Source organism: Schistocerca cancellata, chromosome 2 (genome assembly GCF_023864275.1).
Source record: "Schistocerca cancellata isolate TAMUIC-IGC-003103 chromosome 2, iqSchCanc2.1, whole genome shotgun sequence".
Lineage (NCBI taxonomy): Eukaryota > Metazoa > Arthropoda > Insecta > Orthoptera > Acrididae > Schistocerca > Schistocerca cancellata.
In genome coordinates, this window is record NC_064627.1 from 196,503,211 (window position 1) to 196,527,521 (window position 24,311).

General features: G+C 41.3%; 1 protein-coding gene across 3 annotated transcripts in view; it reads left to right on the forward strand.

Annotated features, from left to right (window-relative positions):
* Positions 1-24,311, forward strand: part of LOC126161516 (leukocyte elastase inhibitor-like) — a 147,527-nt gene that overhangs the window by 82,699 nt on the left and 40,517 nt on the right. Inside the window, exon 8 of one of the 3 annotated variants that reach the window (XM_049917422.1) lies at positions 4,419-5,996. The exons of the other annotated variants lie outside the window; for them this stretch is intronic. Coding sequence (XP_049773379.1) covers positions 4,419-4,585 — 167 coding nt within the window. The 3' untranslated portion in view covers positions 4,586-5,996. Of the gene's footprint in view, positions 1-4,418; positions 5,997-24,311 lie in introns of those variants that run through there. 3 annotated transcript variants of the gene reach the window in all.

Here is a 24,311-nt window from a genome sequence, read left to right on the forward strand (position 1 = left end):
TGTGCCATAGGTGCAGCCACAACGGAGGGGTATCTGTTGAGAGGCCAGACAAATGTGTGGTTCCTGAAGAGGGGCAGCAGCCTTTTCAGTAGTTGCAAGGGCAGCAGTCAGGATGATTGACTGATCTGGCCTCGTAACACTAACCAAAACGGCCTTGCTGTGCTGCTACTGCGAACGACTGAAAGCAAGAGGAAACTACAGCCGTAATTTTTCCTGAGGGCAGGCAGCTTTACTGTATGATTAAATGATGATAGTTTCCTCTTGAGTAAATTATTCCGGAGGTAAAATAGTTCTCCATTTGGATCTCTAGGGGGGCTACTCAAGAGGAAGTCGTTATCAGGAGAAAGAAAACTGGTGTTCTACGGATCAGTACGTGGAATGTCAGATCCCTTAATCGGGCAGGTAGGTCAGAAAATTTAAAAAGGGAAATAGATAGGTTAAAGTTATATATAGTGGGAATAGTGAAGTTCGGTGGCAGGAGGAACAGGACTTTTGGTCAGGTGAATACAGGGTTATAAATACAAAATCAAATAGGGGTAATGCAGGAGTAGGTTTAATAATGAATAAAAAAAATAGGAGTGCAGGTAAGCTACTACAAACAGCATAGTGAACACATTATTGTGGGCAAGCCCATGCCTACTACAGTAGTACAAGTTTATATGCCAGCTAGCTCTGCAGATGATGAAGAAATTGATGAAATGTATGATGAGAAAATTGATGAAATGTATGATGAGATAAAAGAAATTATTCATATGGTGAAGGGAGACGAAAATTTAATAGTCATGGGTGACTGGAATTCAAGAGTAGGAAAAGGAAGAGAAGGAAACATATTAGGTGAATTTGGACTGGGGATAAGAAATGAAAGAGGAAGCTGCCTGGTAGAATTTTGCACAGAGCATAACTTAATCACAGCTAACACTTGGTTCAAGAATCATGAAAGAAGGTTGTGTACATGGAAGAAGCCTGGAGATACTAGAAGGTATCAGATAGATTACATAATGGTAAGACAGAGATTTAGGAACCAGGTTTTAAATTGTAAGACATTTCCAGGGGCAGATGTGGACTCAGACCACAATCTATTGCTTATGAACTGTATATTAAAAATGAGGAAACTGCAAAAAGGTGGGAATTTAAGGAGATGGGACTTGGATAAACTGACTAAACTAGAGGTTGTACAGTGTTTCAGGGAGAGCATAAGGGAACAATTGACAGGAATGGGGGAAAGAAACACAGTAGAAGAAGAATGGGTAGTTTTGAGGGATGAAGTAGTAAAGGCAGCAGAGGATCAAGTAGGTAAAAAGACGAGGGCTAATAGAAATCCTCGGGTAACAGAAGAGATACTGCATTTAATTGATGAAAGGAGAAAATACATAAATGCAGTAAATGAAGCAGGCAAAAATGAATACAAATGTCTCAAAAATATCGACAGGAAGTGCAAAATGGCTAAGCAGGGATGGCTAGAGGACAAATGTAAGGATGTAGAGGCTTATCTCACTAGGGTTAAGATCGATACTGCCTGCAGGAAAATTAATGAGGTATTTGGAGAAAAGAGAACCACTTGTATGAATGTCAAGAGCTCAGATGGAAACCCAGTTCTAAGAAAGAAGGGAAAGCAAAAAGGTGGAAGGAGTGTATAGAGGGTCTATACAAGGGCGATGTACTTGAGGACAATATTATGGAAATGAAGAGGATGTAGACGAAGATGAAATGGGAGATACGATACTGCATGAAGAGTTTGACAGAGCACTGAAAGACCTGAGTCGAAATAAGGCCCCAGGAGTGGACAACATTACATTAGAACTACTGACAGCCTTGGGAGAGCCAGTCCTGACAAAACTCTACCATCTGGTGAGCAAGATGTATGAGACAGGCGAAATTCCCTCAGACTTCAAGAAGAATATAATAATTCCAATCCCAAAGAAAGCAGGTGTTGACAGATGTGAAAATTATCAAATTATCAAAAAAGAAAGATGATGAGACTTACCAAACAAAAGTGCTGGCAGGTCGATAGACACACAAACAAACACAAACATACACACAAAATTCAAGCTTTTGCAACAAACGGTTGCTTCGTCAGGAAAGAGGGAAGGAGAGGGAAAGACAAAAGGATGTGGGTTTTAAGGGAGAGAGTAAGGAGTCATTCCAATCCCGGGAGCGGAAAGACTTACCTTAGGGGGAAAAAAGGACAGGTATACACTCGCGCGCACACACACACACACACACATATATCCATCCGCATATACACAGACACAAGCAGACATATGTAAAGGCAAAGAGTTTGGGCAGAGATGTCAGTCAAGGCGGAAGTACAGAGGCAAAGATGATGTTGAAAGACAGGTGAGGTATGAGCGGCGGCAAATTGAAATAAGAAATTAGCGGAGATTGAGGCCTGGCGGATAGCGAGAAGAGAGGATATGCTGAAGGGCAAGTTCCCATCTCCGGAGTTCTGACAGGTTGGTGTTAGTGGGAAGTATCCAGATAACCCGGACGGTGTAACACTGTGCCAAGATGTGCTGGCCGTGCACCAAGGCATGTTTAGCCACAGGGTGATCCTCATTACCAACAAACACTGTCTGCCTGTGTCCATTCATGTGAATGGACAGTTTGTTGCTGGTCATTCCCACATAGAAGGCTTCACAGTGTAGGCAGGTCAGTTGGTAGATCACGTGGGTGCTTTCACACGTGGCTCTGCCTTTGATCGTGTACACCTTCCGGGTTACAGGACTGGAGTAGGTGGTGGTGGGAGGGTGCATGGGACAGGTTTTACACCGGGGGCGGTTACAAGGGTAGGAGCCAGAGGGTAGGGAAGGTGGTTTGGGGATTTCATAGGCATGAACTAAGAGGTTATGAAGGTTAGGTTGACGGCGGAAAGACACTCTAGGTGGAGTGGGGAGGATTTCATGAAGGCGTTCGAGAAAGTGGTTGGTGTCTTTGATGAAGGATGGGAGACTGCATGTGATGGGTTGAAGGTGTTGATCTACGTAGGCAGAGATGCGTTCTGTGGGGGCTTGGTAACCAGCTACAATGGGACGGCCAGGATGATTGGGTTTGTGAATTTTAGGAAGAAGGTAGAAGGTAGGGGTGCGGGGTGTTGGTGGGATCAGGAGGTTGATGGAGTCAGGTGAAAGGTTTTGTAGGGGGCCTAAGGTTCTGAGGATTCCTTGAAGCTCCGCCTGGACATCAGGAATGGGATTACCTTGGCAAACTTTGTAAGTAGTGTTGTCTGAAAGCTGACGCAGTCCCTCAGCCACATACTCCCGACGATCAAGTACCACAATCGTGGAACCCTTGTCCGCCAGAAGAATGACGATGGATTGGTCAGCCTTCAGATCATGGATAGCCTGGGCTTCAGCAGTGGTGATGTTGGGAGTAGGATTAAGGTTTTTTAAGAAGGATTGAGAGGCAAGGTTCGAAGTCAGAAATTCCTGGAAGGTTAGGAGAGGGTGATTTTGAGGAACAGGATGTGGGTCCCGCTGTGACGGAGGACGGAACTGATCCAGGCAGGGTTCAATTTGGATCCACTAAATACCCATTATACTTTCTTGGAGATTAACGTCACATTACCTCTAGCTAGTCTCAGAAAAATTAATGAAGTGTGAGTTATATTTCATGGTGAAAATTAAAAAAGAAAAAAATCTGATTTTTTTTCTTGTATTTAAAATGTGACCTTTATTTCATTACAAATATTTTACAGCTACGTTTTCTCTCTGAGTAAAAAGAAATTCTTACATTACTTCAAATACATTATTTATTTAAAAACATTTTAAATACATTTTTGTTTGAATGTATGCTCTTCCATAAATTTTATCTGGATGGAAATATTGGATCAATATGCTAATCATATGCAGAATTAGTATGTTTTAGTGACACTAATTATCACTATACTGCAATTCCACTGTTATTTTTAAAAGTGCTTACCTATCCCGTGTGTGATGCCCCATCAGATTAAAAGTAACAAAAACATGGTTCCAGTACAGTGTCGCCTTAAACTGTATTCTATATTTGAAAGAGAAGTCAGAGAAATTATAAAATGTTTAGAATGCGTAGCTCTGATGTTAAATTTACCATATTATCTATCAGTTCATAATTATTCCTTGTGTAGCTTATTCACAAATTGAATATACACTTGTCTAAGGCAATAGTTTTACTTACAAGGCTCATGTAAGGAAATTGGCTCATATACTGACCATAGTCATTATGGCTTAACTGATAGTAGTAACTGTGTGGATTTATTGGAAACATGCTATTTAAATTAATTCTGTTTCTGAATTACTGTAAATCTCTGCTTATGAAATTACAGGAAGTTGGTTTCAGTTTTATTTTGTTTCCAAGTGTTTGTCTAAAGTTTAGAATTACCAGCCATTAAATAGAAATTCATTGTATCATGGTGTTAGTAATTTGTTTTGATCATCTGCCAGCTTCATCAATCAGGATGAGGAGAAGTTTGGAACAAGAGAAGATATTCAGAGCAGACCACCCATTTTCTTACTTCATTTTTGATAAGACATGTGATGTAATTTTGTTCTTTGGGAGAATTGTTGATGCCACACAACGACCAAACTATCTATTAAGAGATGAACTATAGTAATATAGAAGTGAGAGAAATGTGTTAAATACCAATTTCATAAGTGCCTTTGTTAATGCTGAATCCATTGTAAGTGCATCTCATCTCAAATAAGCACAGGACTGTGTTTAGTGTTTAAATACACATCAATGCAGTTTTTGTCTTGTCTTGGGGAAGTCACAGCCACTTCATAGTATTAACTGTATGTGTCTGTCACTGTCCAGTATTACATATGTATCTGGTTTACAAGTTTCTTTTCGAAAAGTAGAGGTAATGTAAATGATTATCAGTCAAGTATCTGTGAAGTCAAGAAATGTATAGTGTAACAAGCTATCAGAGGAAACGAGTAAGGGTTAGCAGACTCGATTCACATGTGGGAGGGTGACGGTATAAAAACGCATCTGGTACCCTGATTTATGCTTTTCATGATTTCCCTTAATTGCTTGAGGCAAATGCTGAGATGGCTCCTTTGAAAGGGCACAACCGATTTCCTTTCCCATCCTTCCTTAATCCCTAATCTTGTGCTCTAATGACCTCGTTGTCGACGGGATGTTAAATACTAATTCCTCCTCCCTCCTATCAGAGGAAGTTCAGGGACATTGGTTGCGTGTTTCGACATCAGGAACTCTCTCACTCCTGCATCTCATTAGAAAGTAAATCAGTAATGATGTGTAATACATTCTTTTGGTATGTGTTAAAGGTTTCTCAAATATCAGAAAGGTTTCTTCCACATTACTAACTAAAATGTTTCCTCAAACAAGAACGCACAATTTGGAACACACAATCAAAAAAATTCTATGTGAGATAAATAAAGCATTACCAAGACAAAATTTGTTTAAATTGTCCACTGTTTCTTTAGATTAGGAAGCCAAAGATGTTGTCTTTGCCCTGTACAAAGCATAGATCTGTGCATGTGGCACTAACTTTCATGATGCTGCCATCATTTATTATGATAACCATTTTATAAGTAATGTACTGTATCATGTGTCAACTGAAAATTGATAAAGTGTATGTGGTGTTGTTTGAGAAGTAATTAGGTAATGTACATCAAATGGGGATGTCTATGAAATACATTTGTAATGGCAGCTTTTAATAGAAGTATAGTAGGAATAGTCATTTTTGTTTACTTAATGAAGTTTGCTGTCTCGGTAATGAAACTGTATTATAAAAGAACTACATTCCAAATAACAGCTGCTGAGAAAAGTGAAATGTAATTCAAATAAATTATTTTCTCTTAAATTCACAGTGTAAGCAAGTTACTGGTCTTTACAGGTTGACATGTTAACAAAATGAATCAAGAGGAGTTGGTAAAGGTTGTGAACATTTATATTATGAAATATCTAACTAAGTAATATAAAAATGTCCGTCATTTCAATCCAGCATGTTCATGCTTGTTATTTGATTACTGTGCGAAAAAATTGTATGTACGTTTACATTGCTAGAACTTCCACATGATTACTCTTCAGTTTTGTGTTCACTTTTTATTGCTTCCATGTTTCCTTTGTCCAAACAAAATTATGTAAAAAAAGTCAGCAGAATATGAGGGAATACCCAAAAGAAACTGAACTAATTTTTTGGTGAGAAGAGCTTTTGTAGTACAGTGTTTTGCCACAAGAGGCACATAGAATTAACATTCCAGAGTCAATAAGCAGAGTGCAGTCACTGAAGAAAGTCAGAACATAGTCTCAGTTGTGTTTATAGTGGCAACTGTTTTGCCTGACTCATTTTTGCAATGTCTGATTTTGTGAACAATGTGCAGTGTTGAAATTCTTCTTTTTGCTCCAAAAATGTGGTACAGAAACTCTTGAAATGTTAAAAATGGTGTCCAAGGGCAATGCTATGGGGAAAAAGTCAAGTATTTGCATGGTCTCCACATTTAAAAAATAGTAAAATGTCAATTGATGCCAAACTTTGTTCTGGTCATCCTTCCATGGCCCAAACACATGAAAATGTTGAAATTGTTCATGCAATCCTCAACAGAGATTGACAACGGACCACTGAAGAAATTGTGGAGCTGTCAGGCATGGCCTGTACTGCAATGACAGCAAATAGTGACACGATTTGGGAATGAAAAGGGTGTCTGCTAAATTTGTGCTACAACTGCTAACTGCTGAACAAAAAACAGTCATGAATCATGCTGTGCTTTGAAAGAAGAGGCCCACAATGACCCAACTTTTTTCAAAAATTACTACACATGATGAAACTTGGTGCTACACTCACAATCCTGAATAAAAGCAGCAATCAAGTCAGTGGGAGACTTCAGGTTCGCCTCACCCCAGAAATGCCTGATAGGTGGAATCAAACAGTAAAATAATGTTGATTTGCTTTTTCAATATGAGAGGAGTTGCCCATTCAGAATTTGTTCCACAGGGTCAGACATTTAACCAGGCTTTCTACATGAAAGCTTTGAAAATATTATGCAACAGTGTGTGGCAAAAGTGGCCTGATGTGTGGCTGTCGTGTGACTGGTTTTTCGATCATGACAATGCCCCTGCTCACACAGCCCTGTCTCTGTGGCAATTTTTGACCCCCCCCCCCCCCCCCCCCAATTTTTGTTCCGTAGAATGAAAAGACACATGAAAGGGAAGTGTTTTGCTGATGCTGCTGAGATGAACAAAAAGCTGACGGAGGTGGTGTCTCGTATCACAAAAGATGAGTTTAAACTATGTTTTGAAAGATGGAATAAGGGGATTGAAGGTTTGTAAGGTTAAAAAAAGAGTCTGTTTTCTTTTGGGTACCCCCTCGTACAGCAGCAGAACTGATTTTCATCCAAACATAATTATACTTGTGATCTAGCACTACTAAAATAATAAAAGGGTAGTAGTATATCTGAAGAAACACATTAAACACTACTAATGACAGAGGATTATCCCATTATAGCTAATAAGTGCTGAGGGTGTTTCTAAGGAAAACACACCATTGGCTTAAAACTGTTGTATTCATGGCTGTTACAGAAAAATAGGTAGAGTTCATATCCTCTATTTGCTAACACAGCCAACAGAACTACCAAAACCATTTATTCGACCATTTTCAAAATAATTAAAATGCTGCAAAGGAGAATTAATGCAGAACTGAGATTTTGCCCTGCTGCATTTTATACTTCAATCAATGCCACAGAAATATTATTCAAAGCCACCACAAGGAATTGTGTGTTCAGGAATCGAAAACAGCACAACAACTGACCAACTCATGTTCTGCCTCTGCCTCTGCCTCTCCCTCTCCCTCTTTCCATGGCCCATTTTTCAAAGACTTCCACATTTTATCAAACCCCAATTACTTAGTTACTCCCAAGCTTTCACCTCCCTGCATATGTTGAGCAGTAGGTGCTTGTCTGTCTGGGGGCACCAGGACTCCAGGCACTGGCCATCATACATGGAGGGCTTTGCTCTGGCTGGGTGGCACCCATGAGAGAGCCGTCATTTGGAGCAGGCAGAATCATGGAGTATAGTATAAACTAGAAGTAGTGTAACAGCAGATCTTAGATTACACACATCAACTTCTTTGGTTAGTGTTACATTACCGTATTTACTCGAATCTAAGCCGCACTTTTTTTCCGGTTTTTGTAATCCAAAAAACCGCCTGCGGCTTAGAATCGAGTGCAAAGCAAGCGGAAGTTCTGAAAAATGTTGGTAGGTGCCGCCACAACTAACTTCTGCCCTCGAATATATGTAGCGCTACACAGACATGCTCTGTAGGCACAAAGATAAATACTGGCGCCAAAACCTATGCGTCAGTAAATAAATTTAAAAAAAAAGGTGGAAGACGAGCTTTTTTTCTCCGCCCCGAGTTTCAACCACTGCATTTTCGTACATTATCCAACGAAGTAAATACAAATTCCGTATTGTTCATCTTCGAATGTATTAGAATTTCAATGTACTACGAAAATCCGACTGGCAAGACTGTTTGGGATGTTTTTCAATATGGCCAACTCTACGTTCTGAATTTTTTCCTACCTGTGAGAAGAGATGGTTGCTAATAGTAACATGATGAAATGTGAATCACAAGCAGTATTCTCTTCACCATTCACCATAAGAATAATAGGAATATAAACATTTTGCCATGTGTTCTTCCGTGTTTGTTGCTATCTCATTTAAATCCTGTCTGCCTAACAAACTACGAAACTAGAGTGAGACAACAGCAAACGCGGAAGAATACACTTATCGTGTCATGTTTATATTCGTATTATTCTTAGCCTAATAGTGATACAGTCAGAAATGAACCACGGCAACTGACTAGATTTTTAAATCTAAGATGACTCTAATTTCTGTGAAGAATTTGATGTACTAAAGAAGCAGCCGCAAAGATTTTCAAACGGAGAAAAATTTTCGCCTAACTCTCGTTCTAAACATGTTCTATCATACGCAGCCTATTATTTGGTTCTTGTTGATCATTCTCAAAGAAAGCAGCAGTGTAAGTAAACAACAAATAGCAGTCTCTTGACATTGCTTCGCTAATTAGACGATTCGCCTCTTTTTAGCTGTAAGCGGCGGTAGCGTGCACAAAAGCAAGCCATGCTGCGAACGGCGACAGGCCATAAACACGCACTATCAGAATGCGACAAACAATGCATGACACAGTACAGTGATGCATTTTCAGCTTAGAGTGACGTAAACACCTATAACAGAGAAAATGGCACTTATCAGATCAAACAAAATAAGCAATCGATTCAAACCAGACGAAGCACGTGAAAAAGGAAGGGTACCCGTATAAATACGGACGGAGCGCATAGCAATGGCTACCTGGTAAAGCTTACGACTCGAACCAAACTACTGTAACTGTATCGTCATTCATTCGACCTAAATTGTGTCTCATATTACAATGGACCAACTTTGTTTCGATTTGGAGGTGCGGCCTAAAACTTTTCTCTCCCTTTGAATTTCGAGTCTCAAATTTCAGGTGTGGCTTAGATTCGGGAAATCTTTTTTTCCTTTGTTTCGAGTCTCATTTTTCAGGTGCGGCTTAGATTCGAGTGCGGCTTAGATTCGGGTAAATACGGTACTTGGGATGCACACAAAAATTAAGGATGGATAGGGACTACGCTTCTTGTGTAGAGATGCAGAGGCAATTAATCACTGTCCATAAATAGTTGGAAGCTGTGTTGGTCACAGTTGACAGGTTGTAGGCTGCTGCCTGGGGCCGCAGTGGTAAGATCATTGATGCCTTCCGATTCACAAGTTCCAGCCAGTCGACAATTAACTGACAGCAAGCTGCGAACAGTGGTGAAGCTGCAAATCTCTGGTGGAAAGCGAAAATGGGTACTAGCTGCACAGCTGTTCCCTTACTTCTTAAGAACAAGTTTCAGATATTGCTTGCTGCTGAAAGTACATATGAGCCAGCAGAAGACAGTTGGGACTGTGGTCTATCTTCCTGAGTGGTCTGGACAAGTCCAGAGGGTGGGATTGCTTGTAATTGGGAGCTCCAAAGTTAGGCAGGTGACAGAGCCCTTCAGCGAAATAGTGGGCAGGTCAGAAAAAGATATCAGTTCAACTCGGTTTGTTAGCCAGGAGTGGGGGGGGAGGGGGGGGCGTTGGGTCTTCAGAGATGTGGTGGAGACTCTGCTTGGAGTGATTAAGTGCACTACAGATGGCTGGCTACTTCGTGGAAGACAACTAGCCTCGCTTGCAGGGTAAAAGCAGAGCTAGCGTTTCGGAGCATAGTTCCCAGAACCAATCGTGGTCCTCTTGTTTGGAGCTGAAGGAAAGCCTTAAACTGTAGATTCAGATAATTCTGTGAGCATTTTGGATGCACATTTTTGGATTGCCACTATGGGGTTCATACCTGTGTACCTTTGATATGTAACCTTTTTTTTTTAATTGCACGTCTTGGTAATAATGTCTTTGCTTGAGTTTATGTAATACGTTCTGCCCTGAGAAAAAATAGGAATGCAGGTTAAATAATTAATAAATCAAAGATTGCAATAAAAATTAATTTAGTAATTTTCATTACTTAACTTACTGTCTTCATTGTATGTATTTCAATGTCTTGGTTGGCTCAAGAACTTACAGTATTGCTCTGCTTGCAGGAGGATATTCAAGTATTTTGTTCAAAATATGTACACAAAATAATTTGTCACAGGCACATAGAGCACTTAATTCTTGTTATGATGCAGCACACTTTAATCTGAAACTCAGATTATGACATTACACAACAGTACAGCAACTTCTCGCCAACCACACACAAGCACCATCTCTCATCATATAGCGGAGACGCTGAGTCGCAATAGGCACAACAAAAATATTCACACAATTATAGCTTTCAGCCATTAACGCCTTTGTCAGCAGCGCACACACACACACACACACACACACACACACACACACACACACACACGTAAATGCAACTTGCACACACGTCTGCAGTCTCAGAGAGCTGAAACCTCTGACTCAAACCTACCTGTCAAGACACTCTGACAATAATGGCACTGAAATGGAGGATTACGCAGAAAATGCCAAAACATCTTTTCCATCTGTTACTCACTGAATGAGTAACAAATTGATAGATATTGACAAAGTGAAGAAGGGATGGAAAAGCAACTGAAATCACTCTTCACAGAAAAGGCCATTGGACCTGAGATACCAGTACAACACCTGAGCAATATCCTCAATACATAGTGTCAATGTGTAGTTGGGAGTGCATTATATAGGAGCTAAGTGAATGCGAATGTGGGCAAATTACTGAAGCTCACATGGTAGTTGCTTCTGTAATCAAGGTAGCCAAAGTGTTTGGTGTTTCAAGATGCACCATGTCAGAGATTTATACTGCATACAGAGAAAGCAGAAAAAACGTTGTCGCTAAATCAAAATGTGAACAAAAGTGCATGTTCAGTGGTTGCGACTGTCGGTCACCAAAGAGGAGTAGGTCAAAAAATAAAAGGACAACAGCTGCAAAAAATCATTGCAGAACTGGATGTTGCACCCACAAACTCTGTCGGCACACTAACATGATGGGATTTCGGGTGAGCTGGAGCTCCAAAAACCACTCATCAGTGATGCAAATGCCCATAACAGAGAAACATGGTGCCAAAGCCATGAAAACTGGATTACAGAGAAATGAAAGGTGGTCATTTGGTTGGATGAGCCTTGTTACACACTGTTTCCAACTGTCGGCCAAGTTTACATCCTAAGGATTTAATGTGGTAGGGGATCAGTGGTGGTTTGGCAGCCATAATGTATTATTCCTTGGATTAGCACTCTTCAAGGTTGTATGAACATTTTGGTTGGTCCAGACTGGTCAGGCTATGGTCCAAGATGACATGGCCCTGTTCACACAGCTTGCATTGTTCAGGGCTGGTTTTGTGAGCTTTTATGGTGTACTTTGGAGAGAGGGTGTGTGATCGCTAACCAGTCAATCATCATTACTTGCAATTATTTTGCAGAAAGAATGGTGTAAGATTTCTTGAAAGCCATGCAGGACTTCTATTTATCCATTATGAGATGACTGGAAATTGTTTTGGATGTCAACAATTTTCTGTACTCTGTTAGGTGTGGTAATGTGTTGTGCTTTAGATGTTCTGATAGCTTTGTTCATTACCTGTATTTGGTCAGCTCTCGTACAGAGTGGTATCATCTTAATTTAGGTGGCATATCCTACCCATTCATGGGTGTTAATCTCTTTTGAACAATTTTATGATTTACGTGTTACCATCACACATCATAAGTACCTAAACATGGTATAGGGATTAATTTTTCTGTGGGACCTAACCCTGCAGATAGACAAAGAATTACATGAAAACTTAGAGGTGAGAGATCCACTTATTACATTATGTTCATTGAATTCCACTAGGCAAGGTTAACACAGGCATGTTCAACAACAACTTGATTGTGGGGGGGGGGGGGGGGGGGGGAGAGATATGCTCATTTCCAGAAAATGTAAAAAAAAAAATCATGTGTTACTGCTGAAATCTGGAGTTACATTTCCCACCCCTGGGTGTGGTGTTTTAAATGCTAGTGCTGCGGGGATATGTCTCTCCTGTGTGCATATGACCATATGATCCGATTTATGGAGAATGTGGCCAGCCACTTAAAGATAATTACACATGTTCACTACCATACCACTATGTGACCAAAGGTATCAAGACACCTGGCTGAAAATGACTTAAAAGTTCATGGTGCCCTCCATCAGTAATGCTGGAATTCAGTATGGTGTTGGCCCACCCATAGCCTTGATGATGGCTTCCACTCTCACAGGCATATGTTCAATCAGGTGCTGGAAGGTTTCTTGGAGGATGGCAGCCCATCCTTCACGTAATGCTGCACTGAGGAGAGGTATTGATGTTGGTTGGTGAGGCGTGGCACTAAGTCAGTGTTCCAAAACATCCCAAAGGTGTTCTATAGGATTCAGGTCAGGACTCTGTGCAGGCCAGTCCATTACAGGGATGTTATTGTCGTGTAACCACTCTGTCATAGGGTGTGCATTATGAACAGGTGCTCGATCATGTTGAAAGATGCAGTCACCATCCTCGAATTGCTCTTCAAACGTGGGATGCAAGAAGGTGCTTAAAACATCAAGTACACCTGTGCTGTGATAGTGCCACACAAAACAACAATGGGTGCAAGTCCCCGCCATGAAAAACACAACCCTACCATAACACCACCACCACCTCCGAATTTTACTGTTGGCACTACACACGCTGGCAGATGACGTTCACTGGGCACTCTCCATACCCACTCTCTGCCAATGGATCACCACATTGTGTACCATTATTCATCACTCCACACAACATTTTTTCACTGTTCAATCGTCCAATGTTCAAGCTCCTTACACCAAGTGAGGTGTCATTTGGCATTTACCGGCATGCTGTGTGGCTTGTGAGTTGCCAATCAACCATGAAATCCAAGTTTTCTCACCTCCAGTGTAACTGTCATAGCACTTGCAGTGGATCCTGATGCAGTTTGGAATTTTTGTGTGATGGTCTGGATAGATGTTTGCCTAACAAACATTACGACCTCCTCCAACTGTCGGCAGTCTGTCAGTCAACAGATTAGGAGACAAGGTCGGCCTGTACGCTTTTGTGCTGTATGTGTCCCCTCACATTTCCACTTCACTGTCACATCAGAAACAGTGTACCTAGGGATATTTAGGAGTGTGGAAATCTTGCATGTGGACGAATGACACAAGTGACATCCAATCACCTGACTACGTTCGAAGTCCATGAGTTCCGTGGAGTGCCCCGTTCTGCTCTCTCATGATGTCTAATGACTACTGAGGTCGCTGATATGGAGTACCTGGCAGTAGGTGGCAGCACAATGCACCTAATATGAAAAACGTATCTTTTTGGGAGTGCCTGAAAACTTTTGATCACATAGTGCATGTGTGTCAATTGCAACAACCACCACCTTTCCACGACCCTTGAAGTGTGCTAACCTTCTCAAGGAATGCACTATCCAGTAACTGACAGTCATAGATTACCTGTCACGTTTTGAAGCTCAGAAGAAATATAATCATTTGTGTCTAGTTTCAGTGGTATCAACATTGGCCACTATTGTGGCTAGATCATCAGCAGGATGTGTTATATTTAATCCCTCTTTTTCGACATCCAGTCATTCTGCAAATAAACTTGACCATGGGGGTGACAGGCCCTAACCTCTCACAGTTCCTGAAGCACCCTGTACAGGGAGCACTCCCCATCCCCAGCCAGAGAATCAGAATCCTCCTCCATCATCCCTTTCGGGAATGTTCTCCTCAGAAATCTACCTATCAGAGACCCGACGCAGGCCAGTGGCCGAAAGAGCCATAAACTGTGGATCCCAGGACTGCCTAGTGTGCACCTGCAGTGGGTAAGCCCTCCCAAGAATCTTAACTGTTAAAAGCATTGAAAGAGTAGGAGGAGAAGCAGAAACGTTGGAAGAAGGCTGCTCCACTGACCCCAAAGGCACCAGATTCCCTTTGTGCCCTCAGACTCTGAACTGACATTTTTTGTTGTTGTTCTTTCCCCACCAGTGACAGTCAGTGATCCTGTGCATGAACTCTCCTGCCCCTTCACACTCAACCAAGACACTCTCAACACGATCTAATGGAAGTTCAGTGGCTACTACTATCCCACACCAGACCAACTAATTTCCTTTTGTTCTGCAATCTCTGTTGTTCTACAACAAATGCACATCACTGATGACCTTCCCCAACTCTTCAAGGTCACCATGCATTCTGTCAGAATTGTACTGGGTCCAAGAGAGCATTTGGAGGGGTCTGTAACTTGGTTCACACAGATGTCGTCAGGGAGTGGATTATCCTTGGTAGCACATCAGAAGCAATAGCAGTGCAAGTGCAAACAACCCGATTATTCACCTTTTGTAATGTTTATTTATGTCCAAGCAGAGCGCTTATTTACTCTGAGATTACAATGTTAATCCAACAACTCTCCATCTCATTTCTCCTATTTGGGGATTTCAATGTCCACCACCACCAGCTGTGGAGAAGTACCACTTTGTCTGATATGTGCCTTCTAATTGACCAACTTCATTCTGATCTTAATCTGTTGCTCCTCAATGACAGTATTTTATCCTCTTCAGTGCTGCCCTTGGTACCTTTCCAGCTGTTGACCTTACAACCTCGTCCCCCGATCTTGTGGCTTTTTTACAATGGTTGCCACACAGTGGTCTTTGTGACAGTGACCACTTCCTGATGATGCTGTCACTTATTGCCTCCAGACTGACAGATTACCATGTTGGGCTGTTTTGACTGTTGTATAACAGTGTTGTCACCTTTGCACCTTTTTATCTGATTTCATTAATGATGTTGTCAGAAACACCTCTGATCACTTGGGCTGTTGGAACTGTTATTCCCTTTTCCACAAGCCACCTCTACTGCTGACTGGTGACATGGACCAAAAACATTGTAAAAGCTACTCAGGCTCATTGAATGCTCCTGCAAAGTCTCATCTTAGACCACCTGCCCCACTTTCAAGTGACTTCATGCTAAAGCCCATTATTTAATTAAAACAATAAGAAGGAATGCTGAAGCACTGTCTCCTTGAGAATGTATACATAATCCCATGTGTGGGTCAAGTTCTGTAGTCTTCTGGGCCACTAAATATCGACAATTTTTCTGGGTCTATTCCTTAATTATGATACTTGTACTGATGTGTCAGTCCTTGGTGAACAACTTGTGATGTACTTTGTGACAGCATTCACATCTAATGCATAAAGGACAAGTTGAAGACATCACATTATGTGCCACCTCGCGTCCATCATGCCAAATTACATAATGGACCTTTCACTGAGTGGGAACTGCTTGTGGCTCTTCACTCTTCATGCACTGTGGCCTAAGGCCTGAACTGATTTATAATCAAATGATTCAGCCGCATTTGGCTAGGTGTTTTCCCTTCAAAGAGATGAGAGAGTATCATCAACCCAATCCTTAAACTGAGCAAAAATGCAACATTCATTGACAACTATGAACCAGTTAGCCTCTCCAATGTGCTCTGCAAACTTCGTGAAGTACTGTAGCCTGACAATTACTCTTGGTTCTCAATTCATGGGGCCGTTTGTCCCCCTGTAAGTGTGGTTTCCAGGAGGGACAGTCCACAACCAGCCATCTGGTTACATTGTAAATAACACTACAACAAGCTTTTCTAAACACCAACACCTCACTGTAGTCTCTTTTGTCCTCCATAAGGCATACAACACTGCTTGGTGCCATCACATTTTACTTACCCTCCATGATGGGGGGTTTTCAGGGCTCCCTAACAATTTTAACTTGTCACTTTTTATTCCACCAGTTGTTTTATGTTAGATGTGGTACATCAGTCAGAGAATTGCATCCCGCAGGCCTCTGTGGTGAGTGTTACACTCTTTCTCATTGTCATCAATGGGGTTGGGGCCTCCTTCAGGTCACTGGTCATCCCCACACTGTATTTCCAAAACTTTTGTATTTGTAATATCTCCCAATCTATAGCATTAGCTAATTGACAGCTCCAAGGTGCCATTGGGGGGCATCCACTTGGACCCTTTCCCATGCGCTCCTGCGAAAATGCAAGTAATGAATTTCTGTTGTAGCATGGTCCGCCCTGACTGGAAACTGTACTCGGGTACCCAGCACTTGGTTGTTGTTGTTGCACAGTCCCAATTTTTGGGACGTCTATATGATAAAAAGCTGACATGGTTGCTCCATATTCATCAACTAAAGACTAACTCTTTGCAAAAACTGTTGGAGTGTAGATCACATTACTTGCCTCTGTATTTACTGGGCCTTGATGTCATCTTGATTGGACTATGGCTGCCAGGTTTATGGCTCAGCAGCACTTCACCTTTGAAATTATTGGACCCAATCCAATAATCGTGGAATAAGACTGGCCACTGGCACCTTTCAAATTAATCCTACATAGGTTGGAACTTAAATAGTGGCAACACTGGTGTGGAGACACTACACAATGGAAGCTACTACTGCTGCTGATAGCTCACATTGTTGACATACCTGCCTTACCTCCAAGCAAATGGACTTGCCCGTCCCAAATCACCAGCATGCACACAATCTAGGGAAACACAGTCACTTGTGAGCAAGCAGTCTAACATAATGGTGTCACTATGTTTTCGAAGCAGGAACAACAGATTTGGATCAAGATTGAATGTGCCAGAGGTCGTACAGCATGACAGTGTCAAGGTCTTCAAGAGGCGTGTGTGGAATTGGCATTACGTACAGAACAGTGGCACATTGGGTAAAAGCCCTCAACAAAGGGCGCAAACTGTGGCAGATATGCATCGGGCAAGTCATCCTAGTGTCTCTGAAGAAGATGTGCAATCTGTTGCCGCATTAGTGGACGCCATACGATTTGTGAGCTTGCCTACAAAACCGGATTAGCGCATATGACTGTGCTTTGCATCCTGAAGGAACGCCTGGGCATGCAAAAAATTGCATCTTGATGGGTTCGGCATGACTTGACAGAAATGCAGAAGTGGATGTGTTACGACGCTGCTCAGGTGCACTTGAAGCACTATGAGTGCAAAGGAGAGGCTTTCTTATGCCGTCTTGTAACACTGGATGAGACATGGGCCACATCATATGAGCCAAAACTAAAATGCCAATCCAACGAATGGCGTCATTATGGGTTGCCACAAAAGTCTAAAGTGCGTCAGAGCCCCAGTTTGGTGAAAGTTATGGTGATTCTTGTGTACGACTGTGATGGTGTTATCCTAACGCATTATGTTTCTCCATGGCAGACCGTCAATGCACAGTATTACTGTTCGTTTTTGGAGCATCACCAGCAACCAGCTTTACGAAAGAAGTGGCGGCACTTTCTGTGCAACCCACCCATCATTTTGCATGACAATGCGTAGGAACATACAGCGCAAGCTGTGGCTGCTCTGTTTGGTCAATGGGACTAGGAAGTACTGTACCATCCACCATACTCCCCGGACTGAAGTCTTTGTGACTTTGATTTGATTCCGAAGATGAAGGAACCACTTCGTGGCATTCGCTTCAGAACTGTTCCAGAGAGATGACAGGCAGTAGGACGCTCCACTCACACCATCAAGAGAACAGGCTCTGCTAATGTTACACTATTTCTTCCACATCGCTGACAATGGGTTCTAACAATGCTGGTGTCTACTTTGAAGGACAGTAACAGGTCCAAACATGTAACTCTTTTGTATCTATTGTGAATAAATAATTTCCACTATTTAAGTTCCAACCGTTGCTATGTACAGCACCCTTGCCAAAGCAGAGATCTTCCCCTCTTCATTTCCAGTATTTCCGACTCTTGCTCAGTTATGCAATCACCACAATTTTCTCCTCATCCAACTAGACAAATTCTTTCTGCACACCAGGAGCATTGACCCCATGACACATGCCCCCAAGTGGGATTACCAGTTGGATTGTGCCTCAAGGGTGTCTGCTGTGACATCTGCCTAACTTCTTTGGAATGTACTCCCAATATTTCCCTCCTCCACACCCCCCCCCCTCCCCCACCCACCTTGCTTAGTACCAAAACCACGAAATAGGACTGATCTCTTTCACGTACCTAATGTCTTAGTTGCCCCCATAACCTTTCAGCACCAGTTCCTCTTAGTTCTTTAGGAGTATCAGGATGCCATCATCATTCACTCTGACAGCTCTAAAACTGTGGATAGGATGGGATATGTATCTTCCTATTTTCACGGTACAAAGACTGTTCCACAAAATTTCTGGCATGCAGCCGCATAAATTCAACTTCTTCTAATATTTCAGCTGAATACCATCCAGCTATCTTCAGAGTGAGCTGAGGTGACTGACACAGTCAGCTCGGCTCACTCTGAAGATGGATGGATAATATTCAACTGAAATATTAGAAGAAGAAGAAGAAGAAGAAGAAGGTGAATATATGCAGCTGCACACCTGAAATTTTATGGAAGAGGATGAGATATGCTTTTACATCTCCTGCGAGTCAGAAAAAAACATTTGTTGCCTGGAATGTGTAGTGTTTTTATGACGGCGCTGGTAGTTGTTAACAGAACAGTAAGTTTTATGAAATGGGCTATTCCTGACCGTGTTCTAATTTGTAATGACTTTATGAGCAGCCTTCAAGCTGTTGATCGATACTGCTCTTGTCACCCTGTGATACCTGCTATTTATGACTCTTCTCCCCTCTGACCAGAGTCGCATTGCGTGCGCAGTTGTCCCTCTGTGAGTCTGAAGTGATGCGGGTATCACAGAGAATGAACTACAGTAGTGATTACTTTCCCAACAAGCTTCCATGATCCCAAGTGCAATTATATGGGGAAAATAGGACCTCATTTAACTTGGAAGTGGAACATCCTCTAGTAAACTACTGCACCCTCTAGTCAACTCAACACTATCAAAGAGACTACAGCTGCACGGCATTCCTTCCTATGTTCCTCGCGGAAGGATTCCACCATCCTATGTCACGTCTGCATTGGCTATATCAGATTAACACACAGTTTTCTTTTATGGAATGAACCATCCCCATCTTGGAAAACTTTAGAGACAGTAGCTCAGTTCCTGGTGAAATGCCACATCCTGGCTCTCCATGCTAAGCCTGGTTTCTTAGATTCTTTTCCTCTAATATTGGCAGATGTCTCATGGGTGGTTGAGCTGGTTCTCTGTTTCCTCAGTGAAAGTGGTTTTTATTCTCACATAACCTATCTTTGGGTTGGAGGTAGGATGGTTTGGATTGGAATGTCTTCTGCTGCAAGCTGTGTCTGTGGGACCCTTGACCTACCTTCTTTGCCAGCTGCCCTCATTATCCTCCTTTTACTCTGTTGTGACTGCTTTTATATGTGGTTATCTCCTTTTTTCTATTCCACACTATATTCTGCAGGAAAAAAAGGACAGGTGTACACTCGCACACACGTGTGTGTGTGTGCACGCATGCGTGCACGCGCAAGTGTATACCTGTCCTTTTTTCCCCCCTAAGATAAGTCTTTCCACTCCTGGGATTGGAATGACTCCTTGCCCTCTCCCTTAAAACCCACATCCTTTCATCTTTCCCTCTCCTTCCCTCTTTCCTAACGAAGCAACTGTGGGTTGCGAAAGCTCGAAATTTTGTGTGTGTGTGTTTTTTTATTGTGCCTATCTACCAGCGCTTTCCCGTTTGGTAAGTCATGGAATCTTTGTTTTTAATATATAGATGTACATCAACACATATACTTTGCAAAGCCGCTCTACAATGTTTATGGAAAACTTAGAACAATTTCAGTGGCATATGCTGTTCCTTCCCTTTGTTGTCCAAAGTTGAGGACTATGTCATATTGTGGAGAAAGACAAACCATTACTCACTGCATGAAACAGCTGCATGTGAAAATTATTGGTTTTCTAAAGCACTGTTTCAAGTGGTTCCCACGCCAGACTGTATGTACAAGACAAGGCATTTAGTTTAGTTATGTCATGTTCCATAGATCATTTTCACGGTTATTTTATCACTATGATGTGGAACAAGTCAGATTACTCTTTGCCTTTACATATGTCTGCCTGTGTCTGTATATGTGCGGATGGATATGTGTGTGTGTGCACGAGTGTATACCTGTCCCTTTTTCCCTCTAAGGTAAGTCTATCTGCTCCTGGGATTGAAATGACTCCTTACCCTCTCCCTTAAAACCCACATCCTTTTGTCTTTCCCTCTCCTTCCCTCTTTCCTGATGAAGCAACCGTGGATTGCGAAAGCTTGAAATTTGTGTGTGTTTTTGTGTGTTTTTTATTGTGTCTATCTACCAGCGCTTTCTCATTTAGTAAGTCACAGCATCTTTGTTTTTTAATATATTTTTCCCATGTGGAATGTTTCTTTCTATTATATATATATTTTTAGTTCTACACATGCAGCTACATTTAGAGGTACCTTTTTTTTTTGCGCGGCAGAAACTCGTCCATGGAATAGGAGTTGTTCAAAAAAAATTAATTTTAAGCTAGATTTAAAACTTGTTCTGCTACCTGCCAGACAGTTTATGTTGTTGGGCAAATGATCAAAGATTTTTGTTGCTGAATAATGTACTCCTTTTTGAGCAACGGACAGCTTCAATAATGGATAGGAAAGGTCATGTATCCCTCTAGTGTTGTACACATGAACATTACTGTTCTTCATGAATTGAGATGGATTATTTATAACAAATTTCATTAGCAAATATATGTAATCTTATAGTGCAGTTAAAATACCTAACTCCTTGAAAAGGTGCCTACATGACGTCCTTGGGTTAACACCACTAATTATTCTCACTGCTCTCTTTTGTGCGATCAATACGTTATGTCTAAGTGGTGAGTTACCCCAGAAAACTACTCCATAAGACATTATTGAGTAGAAATATGCAAAGTACGTTAGGAGGCTGATCTGTTTATTACCAAGACTAGCGATTATACGAAGAGGGACTGAAGCTGAACTTAATTGTTTGAGAAGCTCATTAATATACTTCTTCCACTTCAAGTTGTCATCAATGTGAAATTTGGAGAAATCTACCCTGTTACCTGAGCCCTGTTCATATGCTACATCAATTGTCAATATGACTCTATTAGGTGCACAGAACTGAATATAGCAAGTTTTTTCAAAATTAAGGGAGAGTCCATTTTCTGAGAACCACTTAATAATTCTTTGAAAGACATCATTAACAATATCTTTAGCTGCTTTTCCTGGAATGGGACTTACAGTACTCATGTCATCTGCAAAAAGTACTAGTTCTGCTTCCTGAATGTTACATGAGAGGTGATTCACAAGAGTAAGGAACAGCAGAGGATCGAAAATTGAACCCTGTGGGACTCCCTTTGTGATAACTCCACATTCACTAGAATTTACCACCCTCCCAATATTATTTGTGTTATTCAGCACAACTTTTTGCTTTCTGTTCATTAAGTATGATTCAAACCAGCTGTGTGTATAGCCTTCAGTTCCATAAAACCTGAGTTTTTCTAAGAGTGTGACATGATCCACACAGTCAAATGCCTTGAAAAGCTCACAAAAATTACCAACTGGCAATAATGTGTTATTTAGAGCTTGTACTATTTGATGGGTAAATGTGTAGATACCATTCTCAGTCGAGTAACCCTTCTGTAATCCGAACTGTGACATGCTGTGTAAATTATTTTCACTTAAATGTGAGACTACTCTTGATACATAACTTTTTTTGAATATTGTAGGAAATGAAGTCAGCAATGAGATTGGTCTATAATTATTTAAGTCACTCAATCCCCTTTCTTATGAAGAGGTTTGACTATTGCATATTTCAATCTGTCTGGAAAAATTCCCTCTGCCAGCGAAGCACTACATATATCACTAAGGACTCCACTCATTAAATTGGAACAACACTTCAAAATTCTGTTAGAGACTCCATCAACAATTCGTGAGCTCTTGTTTTTCAGTATATTTATAATTCCCTTAATTTCAGTGGAGGATGTTGGTGCTATTTCTAAAGTCCTGGGGAATGACATTATTAATTTCTGTCAGAAGACATAAGCTTCTCGACTTCTTAATGACTTTCTTTAAAATATTACAGTATCATTTGTAGTAAGCAAGTAACATTGGATCCTGACTTATTCTGGCCTGTCCATATATTTCCCTCTTCCTCTTACATGATATCTTAATTCCCTTAGTAATCCATGGCTTACTTGACTTTGTAATGGCCTTGTATGAACCTGCCTGAAGCCTGTAAGGTGCTATATGTGTTATTTCCATTAACTGAGCATCATGGTCAGAAAGGCCATTAACAACTGGGTACACATTAATTATTTCTACCTGAGCACTGTCTATGCAAATGTTATCGATAAGTGACCTACTATCCTACTGCACATGAGTTGGAAAATTTACAACAGATACTAGATTGAAACAACCAAAGAAAGACTGTAGCTCATTTTTCCTATCCATATATTTTAAGAAATCTACATTAAAATCACCACAAACCACTAACTGCTTCTTTTTATCTGACAGGTAGCTCAATAATGCCTCTAGATTTTTCATGAATAGCTGAAAGTTACCTTGAGAGGATATGTAGATTGTTACAATTACTATAGAAGTATATTGCAGTAGCAGTTCACAAGCACATGCATCAAGGATCTGATCTACACAAAAACTATTTGTTTCAATATTTTTGACTTTGTGTCCAATTTTTATGTAAGTAGCAACTCCTCCTTTTTCCATGTGAACTCTACATGAATAAGATGCTAATCTGTAATCCCTTTAATTTACCTTCTCTATCCCTGTGGTTACATGGTGTTCAGAGAGACACAAAACATCTATACTTCCAGAATTTACCCCATTTTCTAGGCATACAAGAAGCTCATCTATCTTATTTTCAAATCCTCTAATGTTGTGATGAAACACACGGACATTATGGCACTTTCCTATTTTAATCTCTTTTAATACTCTCTGTTTGTAACCTGACTCTAACCTAAAAAATGTGTCCCTCTGACTCCAGTAACCACAGGTATTTTGTCTTGTGTGCTTGTGCCCCCCCCCCCTTACATTTTCTGCAAGATCAACTAATCTATCCTTCCCCCCCCCCCCTCTTCAGGTGCAGGCCATGACTAGTGTAACCCCACCTCCCAATTCCATCGATAGGCACAGCACAGCTGTGAGAACTAGTTTCTGCCAACAGTAAACCCCCCCCCCCCCCAGCTCTCTGTTAACACGGTTGACGGCTGCATTAACCCAGGGCTGGTCATGGTGCTGCAAAACATCCACAAACCCAATAAGAGTGTGAGCTGTTGCTGCTCCAATTACATCCAGGCCACACCTAATACTATATTCCGAATTGCTAGTCAGGCTGTTTCCTGCTCTTCCTACTTATGAACATGGTCCTCACCATCAAAATCTTTGCACAAGGCCCCCTAGGTTTTCTGTAACCTGACTAAGCTTAAACCTAGGTTTCACAATGCTTGTGACCTGGTACTCAACTCCTAGCCTATGCTGTAGCAACTGGCCTACACCTCTCCCATGACTGCTACCTAACAGCAGGACTCTTTTTTGTTCTGCTTGACTTTACTCCTGACCTAGCATTAATTGTTAGTACGAGTCCACTCCACCATACTTTGCCCAAAAACTGTTTGAGGCTCTTCTACTTTAGGTAACAAATGAAACTGATTGCTCACTGGAATCTGAAGAGTGATTTCTGGGGTTTTCTCCTTCTGACTGCGACTTGTTACCTGTGCACAGCTCCCATTGTCTCTTTCCCCCTTCAACCTGTCTAATTTGAAGTACACCATTTCTAGTTCAGCCTGAAGGGCACAAATCTTTTTCCATGTTCCACAATTTTCTTGTCATGGCTACATAATCTACAACTCCATTGGTGAGCCTCATTTGCCACTATAACAGCTTCCCCGCCAAAATTACCCCATTGAA